The 19,831-nt window shown below is 42.2% G+C and overlaps 1 protein-coding gene across 2 annotated transcripts; it reads right to left on the bottom strand.

Annotated features, from left to right (window-relative positions):
* Positions 1-1,775: 1,775 nt before the first annotated feature.
* aplf (aprataxin and PNKP like factor) lies at positions 1,776-19,624 on the bottom strand. Of its 2 annotated transcripts, XM_084073935.1 has the most exons (13): positions 19,568-19,624; positions 18,309-18,405; positions 17,447-17,518; positions 11,353-11,519; positions 10,276-10,453; positions 9,629-9,706; positions 9,207-9,300; positions 7,486-7,565; positions 7,285-7,446; positions 5,437-5,702; positions 3,698-3,829; positions 3,076-3,122; positions 1,776-2,099 (listed from the first exon to the last, which is right to left on the bottom strand). In XM_084073935.1, the coding sequence occupies exons 2-13, from the start codon at positions 18,399-18,401 to the stop codon at positions 1,867-1,869; spliced, it is 1,602 nt and encodes a 533-aa protein (XP_083930061.1). In that variant the 5' UTR covers positions 18,402-18,405; positions 19,568-19,624; the 3' UTR covers positions 1,776-1,866. The 2 variants fall into 2 exon arrangements, with proteins under 2 accessions (XP_083930061.1, XP_083930060.1); XM_084073934.1 differs by having other exon boundaries at positions 7,285-7,565.
* Between the last annotated feature and the right edge of the window lie 207 nt (positions 19,625-19,831).

The following is a 19,831-nucleotide window of genomic DNA, read 5'->3' on the forward strand; positions in this document are numbered from 1 at the left end:
TAAGTAGAGAAATGATTGCTACATAGTTCTGAACATAATTACATATTTACAGGGAGAGGTTTGAATGCAGCTCGTATGAAGAACAGAACGACTACGAACCAAGAAAACATTCAACTCCAAGGCCTCCCCTCACACAGTTAAAACAATCGTTTTATGGCTGCCTTATGCCTTACGTCAGTGGTTCTCAAGCTGTGGGTCGGGACCCCCAGGGGGGTCCCCAAATTATTTTGGGGGGGTCCCCAGATGACAGTGAAGTGACAATCTAAAGACTTTTAAGACCTTTGTAATACTCAACAAAAAACGAAAGAAAAGAAAAAGACCATTACAGCATCAAAAGTAACGATTTTTATACTATAAAAACTGGTGAAACATTTGCCAAATTGTCAAATTATGTAAGAAAAAGCCAAATATTAAAAAAATAGCAGATCTACAAGCTCACAACGCCTCGCGTTGCAAGGCGTTGTGAGCTTGTAGATCGGCTATTTTCACAATGTTTATCTGTGGAACCGAGTCAAACTCACTGTAATGCCTCAACTCCTACATTCCAAGTGCTTAACAGGGTGGGGGGGTCCCCAGTTCAAATATGATTATTTTGGGGGGGTCCCCAGTTAAAAAAATATGATTATTTAGGGGGGGTCGCGTCCTGAAAAGGTTGAGAACCACTGCGTTACGTGAAGCGTAAGGCCGCTTCAATTCATTCCCTATGGGAGTCACATGTTTTGATGAAGCTGACTTGCGTTATCGGGGAAAATGAATTGAAACAGCCTTATGCTTCACGTAAGGCATAAGGCAGCCATAAAACCATTGTTTTAACTGTGTGAGGGAGGCCTAACAGAATTGTACAAATCAGTATATTTTTTTCCCCCTCAAACATGTCTTTGTTTCAGGGGGAGGACGGCTGTGATATCTCCAGTGTAAACTACAGTCTAAACTACAACCAAAGGATAAACAACAACAATAACAGAACGATAACCAACATCATTCATTCATTCATTCATTCTGCTGCATAGTATAAGAAATTAAAGGAACTGTAAGTATTTTATGTTATAAAATAAGTGTTAAACAGCTAAACACACCCTTAAATGGGTGTGTACTCCGGGAGAGATTTTTTAGATTTCTTTGGCTATTCAAAAATAGCAGATCTACAAGCTCGTAGCCGCGCTATGAGCTTGTAGATCTGCTATTTTAGAAAAATCGTGAAAATATGTGCAAATCTTTGAATATATATATATATATATATATATATATTCTTAAAGCAAACATTTGTAAGTCAAATCTTTGCTTCTGCGGGGATTCAACATGTCTTCTAAATCCTAACAGTTTTCTGATACAAGCTCATAGCGCGGCACTCGGTGCCACGCTATGAGCTTGAGCTATGAGATCTGCTATTTTTGAATAGCCCCCAAAAAAATGGACAGAGATGCGTTCCCCCTGGTCTTAACCCATTGAGACCTGAAGCTGATTCTACATGTCTCCTAAATCTCAACAGTATTCTGAAAAACGTATGTTTCTATATCAGTGGTGCTCAATCTTTTTCACGTCAAGGACCCCCAAAATGATATGTATTTGGCCGCGGACCCCCATCAAAATATTTTGTTCCAGGGACCCCCCAGAAGCAACGATTTGAGTTAAAAATGTTCGCTTTAAAAATATATATATTCAAAGATTTGCACACATTTTCACGAATTTTCAAAAATAGCAGATCTACAAGCTCATAGCGCGGCACTCGGTGCCGCGCTATGAGCTTGTAGATCTGCTATTTTTGAATAGCCCAAAGTGTAAAATAATGCTTTTTAGCTCAAATCTAAAAATGACACAGTTCCAGGTCTCAATGGTCTTAACGGGTGTTAGAAGGATCAAAGGAGTTCATCTGATGTTCTTCATGAAGGCCTTGGCTTCTCTCTGCAGCGTCAGGACGTTTTCTCCGTCGCTGTCGTCCCCCGAGCCGGCCGGCGGGGCGTAGTCCTCATCGTTCCACACGTCGTCGCTGTCCTCGTCGTTAATGAAGCTGTCCTCATCGTCCCACGTCTCCTTGTCTCCTTCCTCGTCGTCGTCCTCCTCGTCTCCACGGCGTCTTGTAGCTCTGGTTGAGCTCCTGGCTGCAGAGAAATAAGTGATTAAAGTGAATGTGAATTCATTGTTTTGTTAAAAAGGACAAAAATAGAGAGAAGCCAAGGACATACAGTATACACCACAATTAAAACACCTCGCAAAGTACTTCAATTCTACGCATGCTGTGCAATTTTTTTTTATTTTGTTGGCTATTCAAAAATAGCAGCTCATAGCGCGAACATTTGTGCAAATATTTGAATATATATATATTTTGAAAGCGAACATTTTTAACTCAACTCTGTGCTTCTGGGTGATTCTACAAATGTCTTCTAAATCCTAACATTGAAAAAAACGTATGTTGCTATAATATCAGTGTTTCTCAAACTGTCAAGGACCCCCAAAATTATATGTATTTGTCCACAGACCCCTCCCATCTCAAAATGTTTTGTTCCAGGCACCCCCCTGAAGCAAGGATTTGAGTTAAAAATCTATATATTATATATATAGATATATATAGAAGCTCACAGCGTTTCGCCGTGAGCTTCGTCAGGTGCAATACAAAATATTTTTTTGTATAGCACCTGACGAAGCTCACGGCGAAACGCGTCGTGCTAATAAAATACTTATGCAATAGTAAGTTGTCCATCTCTGTTCCCTGGAGTGTGCAGTCCCTTCTTTGAAGGTTCATCCCCTTTTTTATATTTTATATACCTGCTGACTAGACTTGCACCTTCAACAGGGTTTTTTGGATGTGCAGGAGTCCCCTTTTTGTTATATATATATATATATATATATATTTGCACACATTTTCCAGATTTTTCAAAAAATAGCAGATCTACAAGCTCATGAGCTTGTAGATCTGCTATTTTTGAAAAGCCCAATAAATCTAAAGTGACACAGATTGATTGGGTTATTCCATGCATGGGTCTCATTCTCACCACATCACACGGTCCATTTTAAAACCTATTACCAACATCAGCGTTTATTAGAATATATGAAATGAAGGTTTTACATAGAGATTACCTGCTCTTTTAGTGTGTTTGAATTCTTTCCTGTGAAGAGGATTCTGCCTGGAAACAGAACAATAGAAAGACTTAAATTGTGAAGCCACAACATTTTCACAACGGAGGCACTCCAAAATAAGACGTTCTCTTATAGGCCCCAGCCTTCATCAGCCTCCCTTCACTTATGTTGGAGTGCCGGTTCTTTTCCACCGTGGTGTGGTTCCTTTCTTTTAACTCTTTAACTGCCAGAGAACCGCCTGCATCCAGAGGAAACACACCTGCTCATTTTACAAACTTTTCATAAAGTTCTTCTTATGGAAACAAACAGATAGATCCAGCTTCAATTTGTTACTGTATATCACTGTTATTATAATGAATACTAATAATATAACAATAATAATAATAACAGACCTATAACAGTCAGTTCCATAGGGACATTAAAAGTAATATTAATAATAATATAATAATAATAATAATAATAATAATAATAATAATAATAACAGACCTATAACAGTCAGTTCCATAGGGACATTAATAGTAATATTATTAATAATAATAATAATAATAATAATAATAATAACAGACCTATAACAGTCAGTTCCATAGGGACATTAATAATAATACTAATAATAATAACAGACCTATAACAGTCAGTTCCATAGGGACATTGTGGACGATCTTCTTCATCTTCCTCATCATCATGTTTGTCAGAGTCTTCCTCATAGTCTGTGTCTCCATGGTGACTGAACTCCTGGAAGTGAAGAGGGTTCTTCCTGGAAGGAAACAGGAAACAGGAAGTCATTAAACTAAACCGGTTTTGATACTGGGGCACAGCATAGATATAGAAACCTAGACACCTCATTGGCCGCTGCAATTCGTTGACGCGATCTCACTCAAAGTGACCACTGGCCAATCACAGCGCGTCTTTTCAAGGACATGTCAGAATCTAGTTGTCCCGCCCCCACCTGCCTCTGATTGGCCTACCGAACGCCTCCTTCTGTGACGCACGCGGAAGCTTCCCGTTTGCCCCGCAGAAGCGGAAGCCGAACCCGAGATACAGACGGCTCAGAGCCGGAGGAGGCTCTACCTTTATATGTCTATGGGGCAGTTATTTAAAATAATAGAGAGGTACCGTGTATCCCCTCCCATCCACTTGCATTGAGTTGCTCACCCAGCGCACTTTCCTAAACCACCCCTTTTTCAGGGTTGTGAAATGTGATGGGCGGGGCCTATTTAGGGCTTCTGTGACAGGTTATGCGTCACCTCTGTGACACGTTTTGAAACCGTTTTCACTCGTGTACAGTGGGCCCCAGGCCGTTCTAAGCTGCAGTACCTATAAATGACCAGCATGTCCAATACGCTTCAATGCAACCTCTGGGTTCTGTGGGGCTTGTTTCTGGGGACCTTATATTTTATAGTGTTCCAGTTTCTATTGTGTGTCTGCTCGTTTATTTAGTGTCATCACTTCCAGTTTCACTGTTTAACCCTTTAAGACCGGGAACGCATCTATCTGTGTCTCTTGTCATTTTAAGATTTTCTTTGGGCTATTCAAAAAACAGCAGATCTACAAGCTCATAGCGCGGCACCGAGTGCCGCGCTATGAGCTTGTAGATCTGCTGTTTTGAAAAATCGCGAAAATGTGTGCAAAATTTTTGAATATATATTTTTAAAGCGAACATTTTAAACTCTGTTACAGCTTTTGAGGGTCCCTGGAACAAGACATTTTGAGATGGGGGGGGGGTCCACGGCCAAATATATTATAGCAAATTTAGTTAGGATTTAGAAGACATTTTGTAGAATCCCCCCAGAAGCAAAGATTTGAGTTACACATGTTTGCTTTAAAAAAAAATATATATATTCAAAAACAGCATCATGATCATGAACGACCATTCACTAACACAGTGGTTCTCAAACTTTTTCATGTCAAGGACCCCCAAATTGACACTTATTACCCCACGGACCCCCATTTGAAAAGATAAGCCAGGGACCCCCAATAAGAGACGATTTTTATGGCTCTCTAGCAGTGATTCTCAACCATTTTAAATTCAAGGACCCTCAGTTTAACATGCATTAGGGCTACGGACCCCCATTTAATGGCATTTCTATCTCTGGGACCCCAATTTATATTGTAAAATCAATGTTAATGTAACTCTGAGAGTGTACAAATGGAACCAAATGGACCCGTTAGGGTCCATTTGGTTCCATTTGTACACTCTCAGAGTTACAGACATATAAGGGTCCATTTGGTTCCTGTCCATCATTTAGCTGGGGACCCCTTGGAACCCCCTCAAGTACCCCTAGGGGTCCCCGGACCCCACTTTGAGAACCAATGCACTAACACACACACACACACACACACACACACACACACAGTGTGTACCTGTAGCAGCCCCTCCCATAGGGGCAGGCCTTCCTGCCTCCACCCGTCGACTGGGCGGAGCCTCCAGCCGAGCCGCGAGATGACTCCGCCCCCGCGGCAGCAGTGGCCGCCTCCCCCTGTCCGTTTGTGGACTTCCCGTTCCCGTGCTGCTGCTGATTGGCTGTGGTGGTGGTGGTGGGGGGCGTGGCCTGTTGTTCCATCTCGGTCACATCCATGCCGTCTGACTCCTCCCCCTCCTCGTCGCTCTGCAGCCTGCGTCTGAACGCCTTGGATTAAAGGACCATTTCATACATTTAAAGCTAGAGTATGGGATTTTATTTTCTTTGTTAAAATACCAAAAGTAAAAGTACTCATAATGCAGAATGTCCCATTTAAAGTTTTCAAATGTATAAGAATCATTTGAAAACAGCAGATCTACAAGCTCACAATGCTGGACTAAAATGTACTGTACTACAAATTCGACACCGCGCGTTGAAGGGCTCGCTTATTTTGGGGTTGTTTTCATTCACCTGGTTGCTTGTTTCTCTCGCTAAACCTGTCAGCTGTAGGAAAAGGACACAGAGCGCATGGGGCCACATGCAGAGCTGTTGTTATTAACGTGCTTCAAATACATGGCGGACCCCTCGGGGGTCCCTGGAGACCTAGTGTGGTCTAGCTCTGAGATTAATGGAGTACACAGACATTATCACGGCTGACTGACTCCCTCCTCTGTGTGTGTGTGTGTGTGCGTGCGTGCGTGCGTGCGTGCGTGCGTGCGTGCGTGCGTGTGTGCGTGCGTGCGTGTGTGTGTGTGTGCGTGTGTGTGATGTTACAATCTTTGAAATACGCTGCCCATTTGATTTGTATATGGACATTTGTTTTACATCTAAACGTATGAAATATCAGCCTTTGGTGGAACATATTATGGATTATTATTATATTATAATAATAATATACATATAATAATATACATTATTAATTAGTAATATTAGTAATACTTTATTAGTTATTACTAATACTAATTATTAATTATTATATAATAATATTATATAATTATATTAATATTAATATATTATTAATAATATATAATATTATATAATTATTATATTATATTATTATTATTAATAATTACTTATATATATATATTACTTTATTAGTATACATTAATAATTAGTAATAATATTATATATAATATAGGTAATAATGTTAGGATATAACTGTCAACTTATTGTCCTTGTGTTTGGGAGTCTGGGCCGTGTGAATATGGTCTATTATGGGCAGTCTGTCTATCTGGAGAAGGCCATGTTTCGTTTATCCTTGATAAATCCGTGTGTGTGTGTGTGTGTGTGTGTGTGTGTGTGTGTGTGTGTGTGTGTGTGTGTGTGTGTGTGTGTGTGTGTGTGTGTGCTCTGGAATAGCCTTCCTTTTAATATAAGAGCCTCTCAGTCCATAGACATTTTTAAATCACTACTAAAGACCTATTTCTTTTCCCTGGCTTTTGAACACAGTTAAACCATTACACTACAATTACCGTCACTACCTCACTATGTTCTGCCATGTTTCCTAATCGCCGCTTGTATTTTGTATTTTTATATTGTACTGTTGCATTGTATGTATTATAACACTGTTGTTCATTGATGTGTTGTATAGCACTTTGGTTGGCCTTGGCCATTGTAATGTGCTTTATAAATAAAATTTGAGTTGAGAAATAAATTTGAGAGTTGTGTGTGTGTGTGTGTGTGTGTGTGTGTGTGTGTGTGTGTGCCTCTCCTCCTCTCTCTCCTCGCTCTCTGTGTCCCTCTCCCCCCTCTCTTTTATTTTTAATATTGGAATATTCCATATTCGTTGGCAGCTCTGGTTAGAACTGACCGTTTGAGAAGGTCTGCGCGCATCTTCATCACTGGTCTTCCTCGCCTTGGGGGTCCCGTCACCTTCATCACTGGTCTTCCTCACCTTGGGGGTCCTGTCACCTTCATCACTGGTCTTCCTCACCTTGGGGGTCCTGTCACCTTCATCACTGGTCTTCCTCACCTTGGGGGTCCCGTGATCTTCATCAGTGGTCTTCCTCACCTTGGGGGTGCGGTCAGTCTGTCCTGATGAAGTCCCACCAGCAGCTCTGGGTCGTTTGGGGGCTCTGACCCCTCCCCCAGCTGATTGGAACAACATGCAATGACATACATTCTGTCAGCATTGTAAAGTAACTAAGTGCATTTACTCAAGTACTGTACAGTACCTGAGTACAATTTTGAGGTATTTTTACTTTACAATTTCCAATTTTAATTTCAAGTATTTTTCTTTCCTTTTTTGACTGTTTTGACTGTTTTGACCTCTAGGCTGTATTATGACCTCAGGTTATTAATTTCTTATACAGTGATGTCATCATTTTTTATGCAAATGTTTATTGTAAGCACTTTACATTACATTACATTACATTACAGTCATTTAGCAGACGCTTTTATCCAAAGCGACTTACAATAAGTGCAATCAACAAAGGTAGGGAACGAAAGCTACTAATCACCAGAGGTTATAAGTGCATTTTCTGCAATAACAAGCAACCAAGAGCATACCTAGCGCTAAGGTAAAAGTGCAATATATCAGCTACCTATTTCCTTAAACAGATGAGACAAAGTAGTCAAATGAGCAGGAGCTAAAAACAAATAATTGTATTGACTAAACAAGATCCAATAAACAATTCAACAATAAAACAAGCATTCGTACAACTAGTTAACAACAAGTAGGCCAGGCAAAGAGGAAGGGTAGTGTTTCCTGAAGAGGTGGGTTTTCAGCCTGCGGCGAAAGATGGGCAGTGACTCTGCTGTCCTGACATCAGTGGGAAGTACATTCCACCACTGTGGGGCCAGAACAGAAAAAAGTCGTGACCGTGTCGATCGACCAGAAGGACCGTTGAGTGGCGGGGGAGTCAGTCGCCCCTTGGTGGCCGACCGGAGTGGTCTTTTGATTGATTGAATATTTTATTAGGCAAAAGAATGTAAAACAACACATTTACATTTAAAATACTTTGTCTAACAGGTCCGTTCATAAAAGTCCTTGCGGACTTGTTTCCAATGAGGGCCTTGGTATTCAATTCATATACATATATAGTGGCACCACAGTTCAAATATCATTACAAGGAAATAAAAAAATAAAAAAAAAACAGCAAAAAAATTATATATATATATATATATATATATATATATATACATACATACATACACATACATATACATATATACATATATACATATATACATATATACATATATACACATATACATACATACACACATACATATACATATATATATACATACATACATATATATATATACACATATACATATATACATATATACATACATACATACAACACTATGTACAGCCAATGGAATAAAAAAAAAGGGGGGAAAGATATGTACAAGAACAGGGGGGGGGGTCGGCTGTCTAACGGGAAAATGGTACTACCTCCTCTTTTGGCCTCCTGAAAGGTGATTTTTTTAAGGCTCTTTTAAATGAGCCCAGCGAACTGCATTTTTTGAGGGATGGGGTTAGACCATTCCAAACCTGGGTCGGGAAGGGTTGTGGGCATTGACCAATACACTTGCACATGCATTATAAATAAAATGCATTATTATTATCACTCATTAATTAAGGCATTGGTTCTCAGACCTTTTCATTTCAAAGACCACCTAACTGAACTCTGAGAGAATACAACGGATCCTTGTGGGTCCATTTGCACAACTCTCAAAGTCACACACACACACACACACACACACACACACACACACACACACCTTTAGGTGAAGGAGAGGCAGCAGACATCCAGGATGGTAAAACTCTTCTCTTCACTTCAGGAGAACAAACCGTTCTTCTGTCTTCTGACTGTGTCTGTAAAACAAGAGAAAGAGATCTGATTGTTGAGCATTATTCTCTTCTAGTCTTTTAGTTTCCTGTCGTGTAAAGTAACTAAGTACAACTACACTAATTTGAACATTTTGGTAACTAGTTACTTTGTACATTTTATTAACACATTTTCCTTAACACCACTTCGATTAACAGCAGTTAATCAGAGTGTACCGGGGGTAGGTGGATTAACTTCAAATCAAAGGGAAATCAAACAGGAAAAAACTAACAAACAAACAAACAAAAGCTGCTCGAATCAAAGAATCTCCATCGACTGAGGGATCTCTGGTTGAATACTGGAATTACAACTCACCTTATTGAAGTTACATGAGCCGTTATCCTCTTCTTCTTCTTCTTCTTTGAGTTGTGTGACTTCCTTCTCAGACCTGGCCTGTCACAATTATCACATCATCGCCAATTAATCACAATTATTTCAGAAAATCACAATTCCGATTTTTTTTTTGCACAGTCATCATAATCAAAAAGGTGGAAATAACAGATCTACAAACTCACACACATCGAGTATACAATTATAAAATATTGTCCTATTTTGACCTTTGGTACATTTGATTATTAATATTGGTAATTTCTTTGTGTATTGAAGTTATTTGTCATATTCTGCCCTGTGCACATTTGTGTATAAATGTATGTATTTTTGTTTTTCTTTGAGTTTAATTCTATATATGTGTATATATAAATGTTTAAGATCTTTGTCTTTTTTATTTTTTTGTATTTGCATATTTATTGTTGCATAATTATGTCTCTCAGAATTGTTATTTTCTTTTGGTTTGATATGCAAAATGGCCAATTAAAAAAATCAAAAAAAGAAAAAGCTTAAAAGCCAGATAGAAATATTTCCATCGTACAGAATAACACATTGAAATGGTTAATCAGAAATTATTTGAATGACAATTTTAATCGTCAAGTAAAAATGTTCACGATCGCTACAGGCAGCTCTACCTCAGCGAGTGAGACAGGTTGTTTGTGGTCCTCAGAGAGTGAGACGGGTTGTTTGTGGTCCTCAGAGAGTGAGACAGCTTGTTTGTGGTCCTCAGAGAGTGAGACAGGTGGTGAGACAGGTTGTGAGACAGGTAGTTGTGTAGCGCTGGTCTCCTCTGGGTCAAACTCCTGGCTGTTTCTGTGAACCGTTCAATACATTTATTACATCGTTTTGATGGTTGACATCAATATTCTGAGGAGAACATGATCTGAAAATAGTAGGGCTTGCAGATCTGCTATTTCCATGAGTCGTGGTGTTGAGTGTGGTGTTGTGAGGGGGGGGGGGGGGGGGGGGGGCGGGGGTGAAGGGTCCGTTCCAAGAACGAGACCCAATGAGCTGTGATGAGATGACATGAAAGGTGTGTCGTCATAATTAACCTTATCGACCTAGCGGTAAGGCCGACGGGTGTGGCAGTGGATGTGTTGGATGTGTTGGATGTGTTGGATGTGTTGGATGCAGCTCAAAGTGAACTTTACTCAGGTATCTAGTTTGTCGCCGTACGACCTTCCTAGCCCCGTGTTATTACAGAAAAACGGACGTCAATGGCCAAAGTTCAACCGAAAATCGGCAAAAGTGTCCGTTTTCAAGATGTTTTGTCCATTATCTCTGGAACAGAAGGTCCAATCTGCTCAGTTCAAAATTTCAAAGCTTGGGGCGGCCATAGCTGAGTGGTTAGTGAGCCCGCCTAGGGAGCCAGAGGCCCTGGTTGCCCAGGTTCGATTCCAGGCCACGCCAGCATATGTGTCGATGAAATGAAATTTGTCCCTGAGCAAGACTCTTAACCCCTAATTGCTCACAGGTTCTCATTGGAAACAAGACCGCAAGGACTTTCATGAACGACCTGTTAAAAGGAATTATACTTATCCTTATTCTTGGATGCGTGACTTTGAGGACATTAAGGACACCTTTTCGGGGGTTTGGGTTTTCGGGCCTAAAGTTTAATTGTTCGGGCCGGGCCGAGCCTTGGGCCGGCCCAGTTAGGGCCGGGCCTTAATTTTCAGGCCTGTTTAGAACTCTAGTTGCCATGGAAACGGTACCTGGGCGTGTCCTCCTCCTCTCCTCCCACGCTCTCCAGACGGTACAGGAGCCTCCCGGGGAGCAGGGAGAAGATGTCTCCATGATGGAGGGAGTACCAGCGCTCTCTCTCTAAGGCCCGCGGGGCGTCCTCCAGAGACGACTGGACGAAGCAAGGGTTGGAGTGGGTCTGAGGACAGAACAATACAGGATAATAATAATAATCATAATACACTTTATTTATATAGCACCTTTAATGAAATGAATGCAGCTCAAAGTGCTTTACAGAGCACACAAATTATAAAAAATAAATAAGGCAGAAGTGCTTTACAGAAAAAGCTATAATAATTTAACAATAAAGCTAAAAGAAGAGCAAAAGCAAAACCAACATTAAAACCATTTAAAATAATGGCATTAAATAATGGCATTAAATAATGGCATTAAATAATGGCATTAAATAATGGGCAAAACAAAAAGGCAGTGAATCAGGAAAAACAGGGAAGAAAACGCAGGAGTGAAGAAGTAGGTCTTGAGCTGTACTTTAACCCTTTTAGACCTGAGGCCCATTCTAAAAACGCCTTCTAAATCCTGAGGTTTTCTGAAAAGAATTACAACACATGTATGTTGTTGTCATCTCCCGCCTGGACTACTGCAACTCCTTCCTGGCTGGTGCTCCGGCATCTGCCATCAGACCTCTGGAGCTTGTTCAGAAAGCTGCAGCTCGTCTGGTGTTCAACCGCCCCAAGTTCTCCCACACAACTATCCTTCTCCGTTCTCTACACTGGCTCCCCGTAGCAGCTCGGATCCAGTTTAAAACCCTGGTGCTAGCCTATAGGGCAGTGAAAGGAACAGCTCCTTCCTACCTCCGGGCTATGGTTGATGCCTACACCCCTGCCCGACCACTTCGGTCTGCCACCTCGGGGCGACTGATTGCCTCGTCACTCAAGGGTTCTTCTGGTTGATCGACACGGTCACGACTTTTTTCTGTTCTGGCCCCACAGTGGTGGAATGAACTTCCCACTGAAGTCAGGACAGCAGAGTCACTGCCCATCTTTCGCCAAGGAAACACTACCCTTCCTCTTTGTCTGGCTTACTTGTTGTTAACTAGTTGTACGAACTCTTGTTTTATTGTTGTACTGTTTTATGGGATCTTGTTTAGTCGATACACTTTTTGTATTAGCTCGTGCTCATTTGATTTTGCTATTTTGTCTCATCTGTTTAAGAAAGTAGGTAGCTGATATATAGCAGATTTACCTTAGCGCTAGGTATACTCTTGGTTGCTTGTTTTTTCAGGAAATGCACTTAAAGGGGAAATCCACCCATTTTCAATATTTAACTATGTCATTAATATAGCATAAAGGAGTTGTGTGGAAATAAGAAAAAAGTTCCCCCCTTTCTGTGTTGCCTTGAACTGGAGGATTGATTGTGGGTTTAACATTGCAAATTACAACGTGATGACTCATCATGTTGTAATTTGCAATGTTAAACCCACAATCAATGCTCCAGTTCAAGGCAACACAGAAAGGGGGGAACTTTTTTCTTATTTCCACACAACTCCTCTATGCTATATTAATGACATAGTTAAATATTGAAAATGGGTGGATTTCCCCTTTAAGACTTCTGGTGATTAGTAGTTTCGTTCCCTAACTATGTTGAATGCACTTATTGTAAGTCGCTTTGGATAAAAGCATCTGCTAAATGGCTGTAATGTAATGTAATGTAATGTTGCTATATACTGTACATACTGTCCTGAAAGGTATAGTTACAAATAGCGGTTCCCGCCCAAAATGGGTTAAAGCTATCCACCGAGGCTGCCTGTCTTAGGTGTAATGGGACTTTATTCCACGCTGTCGGCCCGTAGAAGCAGAATGCCGTTTCACAGTGTTTTTTATCTGACATTGTAGGCACCTCGGATGACATTAAACAAGAAGCATTGGAAGAGTGATCAATAGGAGTGTTTAGAGGTTAGTCATGCAGTTGGTCCAGTAGACCAGTGGTTCTCAACCTGTTGATCGTGTGATGCCCCATACATATATTAGTCTGGGTGGTTGTGTGCTGTGTATTAACTCTTGCCCTATAGGAAGCAGGGTGGGGCTGATTAGTGATTGGAGAGCACCTGGGCCCGGTGCCTCCAGGAGGCTATAAAAGCTCAGCCCTCACCAGTGTCTGCCAGAAGCTGAGAGAAGCAGACCAGATCTCCACCAGCTCCAACCCCTTGGTCTCCATGCCATTATGATTACGATTATGTTCTTCCTTTCCATCCACACACCTTGCACCACACCATGTCTCACACATCCACATTTACACCACTGATTACTGACTCCACACTCCATAGGATCCTTGTGTTTGTTTATCCATCCTCAGTTCTTTATCATTAGTCTTTGTTTAATAAATATGTTTTGATTATAACTACATCCTGGTCTCCGTCGTCCCAATGTTTGTCACGGCCTAGAGCCAAGCTGTGACAAATGGGGGCTCGTTCCGAACTTAAGTGAGTATTGTTAAACTTTAAAGTCAGTTAAAGTTTTTTTTGTTGCGCACAGTCACTGAATGTTTTTTTTGAAAACCGGTCTTGAAGTAAGTTGGGGTATTCCCCGTGACGTAATGTAAAGTTGGGCCAATCAAATGCGGTTTGGGAGGGCCTAACTCGGGATTCCCTTTTTCTTTGTTTGAAGCGGTTTCAAAGTGTTTCAGTGCGTGCGGTGTTTTGTTTAACGTTGCGTTATCGTTAAATTTCTTTGATTCCCCGTATTTTTTCTTTGAGCATGGAGTTATTTGAATGTGTATATGGGCTAAGTTTTGACATACTGATACTGAGAGATTGAGTAATCATATAGGAGCTACTGTTGTCCCATGTTAGGCATAAGCCACGTTAGTCTTTAGACTTTCGTGGATTTATTTCTTTTCTTGTATTTTGGTAATGTTGGGGTGAAGCGGTAGTAGCAGTTGTCTCGGGAGCACGGTATGTGGCTGACGGCGTAATTATCAACTGATTGCGTTGTCTCCTGCATATATTTAGTGCGTAAATACCCCCGCGAAACCCCATGAAGAGCTAGGGATGAGTTATATAAGATTTAATGAGGCAGATAGGGGACGCTTCTGATTGCTCAGTCAGTTGGTGTTGGTGTTGTATTGAACTGGTGTCAGATATACATTCAAGTGATAAGTAAAATGGCTCAAATTGATACATTTATTGCGTCGCCGTCAGTAGATTTTTTAGAAAGCTGTACAAAGGAGCAGCTTCTAGAAATTGCTGACCATTACAAAATTGACATTGGGGACAGGAGACGGAAAGTACATACAATTAAGGTAGTATTAAGTGACATCTTGGAAGATATTGGTATCTTACCAGGTAATGAAACAGGGAAGGGAGACGGTGCGGCGGTGCCGCCACCGAACCAAAATCTGTCTTTTACAGAACAAAAAGAACTGATGCTTATTCAGCTGGAAATGGAGAGGATTAAACAACAGCGAGAAGTAGAGCGAGAGAGAATTGAAATAGAAAAAATGAGAATGAATTTGCAGAGGGAGAAGGTAGAGCTAGTAAAGGAAGGTAAGATGGACCAGACTATGTTGGAGGGAGGAGGAAATGTAGCTTCAGAAAAGCAACCTTTTGATTTGGTGAAGAGCTTGCGTTTGATGCCAAAGTTCAGTGAGAAGGAGCCTGAAACTTTTTTTTCATTATTTGAAAGACTAGCAAACTCGAGAGGTTGGCCTGATGCGGACCGGACGGTGATGCTGCAGTGCGTGCTTACTGGGAAGGCACAGGAGGCGTATTCGGCATTATCAGTCACAGAAAGTTTAAATTATGCCACTGTTAAGTCTGCTGTTCTGAAAGTGTATGAAATGGTGCCTGAGAGTTACCGGCAGCGCTTTAGAAACAACAGAAAAGACGACAAACAGTCACATTTAGAATTCTCACGGGAATTAGTGATCAACTTTAACCGTTGGCGTATGGCTGCAGGTGGGAGCACATGTGAGGGGTTGTGCGACTTGATGCTGCTAGAGCAGTTTAAAAATGCAATTCCCAGTCACATAGCGATTTATATCACCGAGCAGCAGATTAAAACTGTGGCAGAAGCAGCCGCTTTGGCTGACCAGTATGTCTTGACGCACCGTGAATGGGTACCACGGGGCTCCCATATTACGCATCAGGAGGGCACCGCATCCAGCCATGGCGACGGCTGGCGCAGTGCACCTTTCAGTAGGAATTTTAAAATGGAGGACGGGACAAGTTGGGCTGCCCGTGACGGTGATAAAACATGTCACTATTGTGGCAAGAAGGGTCACATTAAAGCAGACTGTTATTCACTGAAACAGAGAGAAAAAATGGAGGTGAAGTCGGCAGCGGCGGTTGCGCCGGTGTCAGTGGTGTCAAGGTCGGAAGGTCCTTTACATGGGAACGAGAGGAGTCTCGACGATGTAGACGAGGCGTACCGTCCATTCGTGGAGAGGGGATTTGTCTCCCTTGCTGGGTCCAGTGAAAAAGTGCCCGTGACAATTCTGCGGGACACTGCTGCACTGGGCACATACGTGCTTGACTCTCTCCTACCATTCTCTGCACAGTCTGCTACTGGGGGTGACATGTTGAGCCGTGGTATGGGCATGTCCATAATCCCTTCTCCTACACACAAACTCAATCTTGAGTGTGGGCTGGTTCAGGGCGAGGTGGAAGTGGCGTTGCGCACGGCGTTGCCAATGGCTGGGGTCGATGTTCTCCTGGGGAACATGCATGCTGGGGGCCGCGTGTGGGCAAATGTGTCGCCACCACCACTGTTGAACCATGTAGGTCCTGCTACGCATTCGAAAGAGGTCAGTTCAAATGCTATTGTGAAAATTAAGCGTTCATTTGGTCGGCGGGCTGAACGTCGGCAGTTCAGACCGGGTGAACAAGTGCTGGCTCTGTTGCCTTTCCAAGCAAATCTTTCAGGTCCATATACTGTTGTTGAGCGTATGTCAGAGGTCAGCTACCTCATTTCAACTCCGAAGCTGCGAAATGCTACTCAGTTGTGTCATGTAAACCTGTTACGACCTAGCTATGGTCCTAGGTCAGCCACCTTCGGTCCTTCTTCTCAGTCAGTGGCAGTGACTGAGGTAGAGGACAGTTGGGTCAGCTACCCAAGGTTTGGTGTCTATAGTAAACTGGAGCCAGAGACAATGCACCAGTCAAAATGTCTGTCTAATCCTTGATGTGTTTTTTTTTTTTTAGAGCCTGGCCTTGTGGTCCCTGGCCTGTCCTGCTCCTTGACAGCCCTATTGCTAGCTGAAACACCAGGATCCAGCTGTTGAGGGGGGAGGAGAGTCCAGGGGGGTTGCAAGGCCAGGGCTCTAAGGGTGGTATTACACTCTAGTAGTAGACACAATATCTGAAAGTATCTAAGTCTAAAATGTAGTAAAACCATGGTAAAATATAATGTTAAATTGTGTGATGTAAAGTGCACTTAAGTGATGATTGAATTTTGGGTTTGATTATTTTGTTTTGTATTAAGTATTGTTCAGTGGGGAGCCGTGGTTCCTAGTGGGACCACGACTTTAAGGGGGGGGGTGTGATGCCCCATACATATATTAGTCTGGGTGGTTGTGTGCTGTGTATTAACTCTTGCCCTATAGGAAGCAGGGTGGGGCTGATTAGTGATTGGAGAGCACCTGGGCCCGGTGCCTCCAGGAGGCTATAAAAGCTCAGCCCTCACCAGTGTCTGCCAGAAGCTGAGAGAAGCAGACCAGATCTCCACCAGCTCCAACCCCTTGGTCTCCATGCCATTATGATTACGATTATGTTCTTCCTTTCCATCCACACACCTTGCACCACACCATGTCTCACACATCCACATTTACACCACTGATTACTGACTCCACACTCCATAGGATCCTTGTGTTTGTTTATCCATCCTCAGTTCTTTATCATTAGTCTTTGTTTAATAAATATGTTTTGATTATAACTACATCCTGGTCTCCGTCGTCCCAATGTTTGTCACGGCCTAGAGCCAAGCTGTGACAATCGGGACCGTCGGGGGGGGGGGGGGGGGGGGGGAGGAAGGTCCCCCGGGAACCAATGTGTTACCACTGATGTTATGTTTATTTTACGCTCGGGTTCAGGTGGTTTTAGGAAGAACCTACCGGTTTGAGACGAAGGCGTCCGTCCAGGTTCTCCAGGACAGCATGGTTTCTGGACACTCTTTTGTCGTTAACCTGAAGAAAATGTACAGAAACATGTTAAAAATGTAAACCTGTCATTAACCTGAAGAAAAGGTAAGGTACATAAACATATCAAACATAAGCACAGTGAAACGCAGATCACAGAATGTACGCACGCTAACACACCTGCAGCGATTGAGAAGTGATTTGGTGACCGTTTTTTCTTCTAAAAAAAGAGCCATGAAACCGGAATCTGAACAAACATTGCTCCTCTCCTTGAATACCACAATTGTTGTAACCCATTTTTTCACCCAGTGCCAATTGCCTAAGCATGTAATTCTGGGCGCTACTCTCCCTCTGCCAGCCTGGGGAGAGCCCCGAACTGAGCTCATGCTTCCTTCAACGCATGAGGAGTGAGCAGGCCGCTTCTTATCACCTGACAGGGGGGAGGTTCCCCGGTAGGACGTATAGCTTCTTGTCACCTGACAGGGGGGAGTTTCCCCGGTAGGACGTAGCTTCTTATCACCTGACAGGGGGGAGTTTCCCCGGTAGGACGTAGCTTCTTATCACCTGACAGGGGGGAGTTTCCCTGGTAGGACGTACCGCGTGGAAGGAACACGTTATTCCAACCAGTTCCTTTCCCCTCCATCAGGCGCCCCGGCTGACCAGGGGGAGGCAGTATAGAGACCAGGATTACTGCATGTTTTTGTGAGGGTATTAACTACCCTAGGAGACACGGGGAGAACATGCAAACTCCACACAGAAAGGCCCTTTCACCAACCCCACCTAGGGTATGGGCGCTGATGACGCGGAGGAGAGAACACGCCCACGGCGTCAGACTCACCCCTAGGAAAGGACCTCGTCCCACCACAGTCTGTCCGTCAGGCAGGTTGATGGGAGCCCCTCCCTCTAGAGGAACCAGCTCCAACCAGGACATCACACTGTACACACACACACACACACACACACACACACACACACACACACACACACACACACACACACACACACACACACACACACACACACAGGCAACGCGCGTTGTGAGCTTGTAGATCTGCTATTTTCAAATAGCCTAGGTATAAAATAGGGCTAAAGTGGTTAATGTATGTTTAGTAAATGTACTTAGTTACTTCCCACCACTGCACTGTACACACACACACACACACACACACACACACACACACACACACACACACACACAGTTGTAATCTTGCAGATCAGCTATTTACACAATCTTTACAGTTTCTTGACAGTAAAATATTATTAAATATGTCTGTAAATATGCATGTATGTATTTAAGTTATTTGTGCAATTTGTGACATTAATGAAGCCTAAAAAAATAATTAAAAGTTGTATTAGCCTTAGATAAAGACTATCGTATAGATGCATTTGATCGTTTTTGACATGTATCTGTACGAGTCTTAGCTCCACCCCCCAAGTTTGTCCTGGAATGTCACCAGTAAAGCCCGTATTTCTCCAAACATGTTTAAATGCTAAATATAAGGTGTTTACCCGCTTGACCCACATGTTAACTAGGTGTCCGGAGTATTTGAGTAATGTATTTGTGCATATTTTACAATAAAGAAGTGTTTTAATCCCGTCTGTGGCCGAGCGCCATTTCTTCCCCCTCGTTTACCTCCTGTTTACGTTGAGTGTAATTCCGGATTTCACCGGATGCGCCCCGTCACAACCACCCATAGGGAACTTCAGACAGAATCGGCCACAGACGGGATTAAAACACTTCTTTATTGTAAAATATAGACTAATACATTACACAAACACTCCGGACACCTAGTTAACATTTGGACCAACCGGGTAACAACCTTATATTTATCATTTGTAAATGTTTGGAGAAATACGGGCTTTACTGGTGACATTCCAGGACAAACTAGGGGGGTGGAGCTAAGACTCTGGTAGATACTACAGTAAAAGTCAAGACTCGATTAAATACATCTATGATAGTCTTGATCTAAAGCTAAGCTCAACGTCCACAAACACAACTAGAACACATAGTTCTTATACATGTGTCTCAGCTTCAAAGACTACAAATATTAATATATAATAGAAAGTCCACAGAGTGACGTCATAATGTTCCTGTACCTGAAAGATGAAAATAAACAACAAACTGTTTCTCTGCTTCACTGCGAGCACTTCCTGACTCTACGGCGCATGCGCAGATCCAGCGTTACACGGAAACCGGTGAGTGTGTGCCAAATTCACTTCCATGTTTAAACATTAGATAATAATAATAATAATAATAATAATAATAATAATACATCAACAAAGTAAGATAACAGCAAATAATAACTTTGAATAAACACCAACATTATATATTATTTTATTATAACTAACAGCATATATTAA

Source organism: Gymnoscopelus microlampas, assembly GCF_963454915.1.
Source record: "Gymnoscopelus microlampas genome assembly, chromosome: 2".
NCBI classification, from domain to species: Eukaryota; Metazoa; Chordata; class Actinopteri; order Myctophiformes; family Myctophidae; genus Gymnoscopelus; species Gymnoscopelus microlampas.

What these genes read in the sequence shown, in the direction of transcription:
- aplf (XM_084073934.1), bottom strand. Translation starts at nt 18,401, where the DNA reads ATGTCCTGGTTGGAGCTGGTTCCTCTAGAGGGAGGGGCTCCCATCAAC. An exon ending in TATGGGAGGGGCTGCTACAG is followed by an intron (nt 3,830 to 5,436) that starts GTACACACTGTG and finishes GTTTCCTTCCAG; the next exon opens with GAAGAACCCTCTTCACTTCC. An exon ending in CAAACACACTAAAAGAGCAG is followed by an intron (nt 2,100 to 3,075) that starts GTAATCTCTATG and finishes ATTTCTCTGCAG; the next exon opens with CCAGGAGCTCAACCAGAGCT.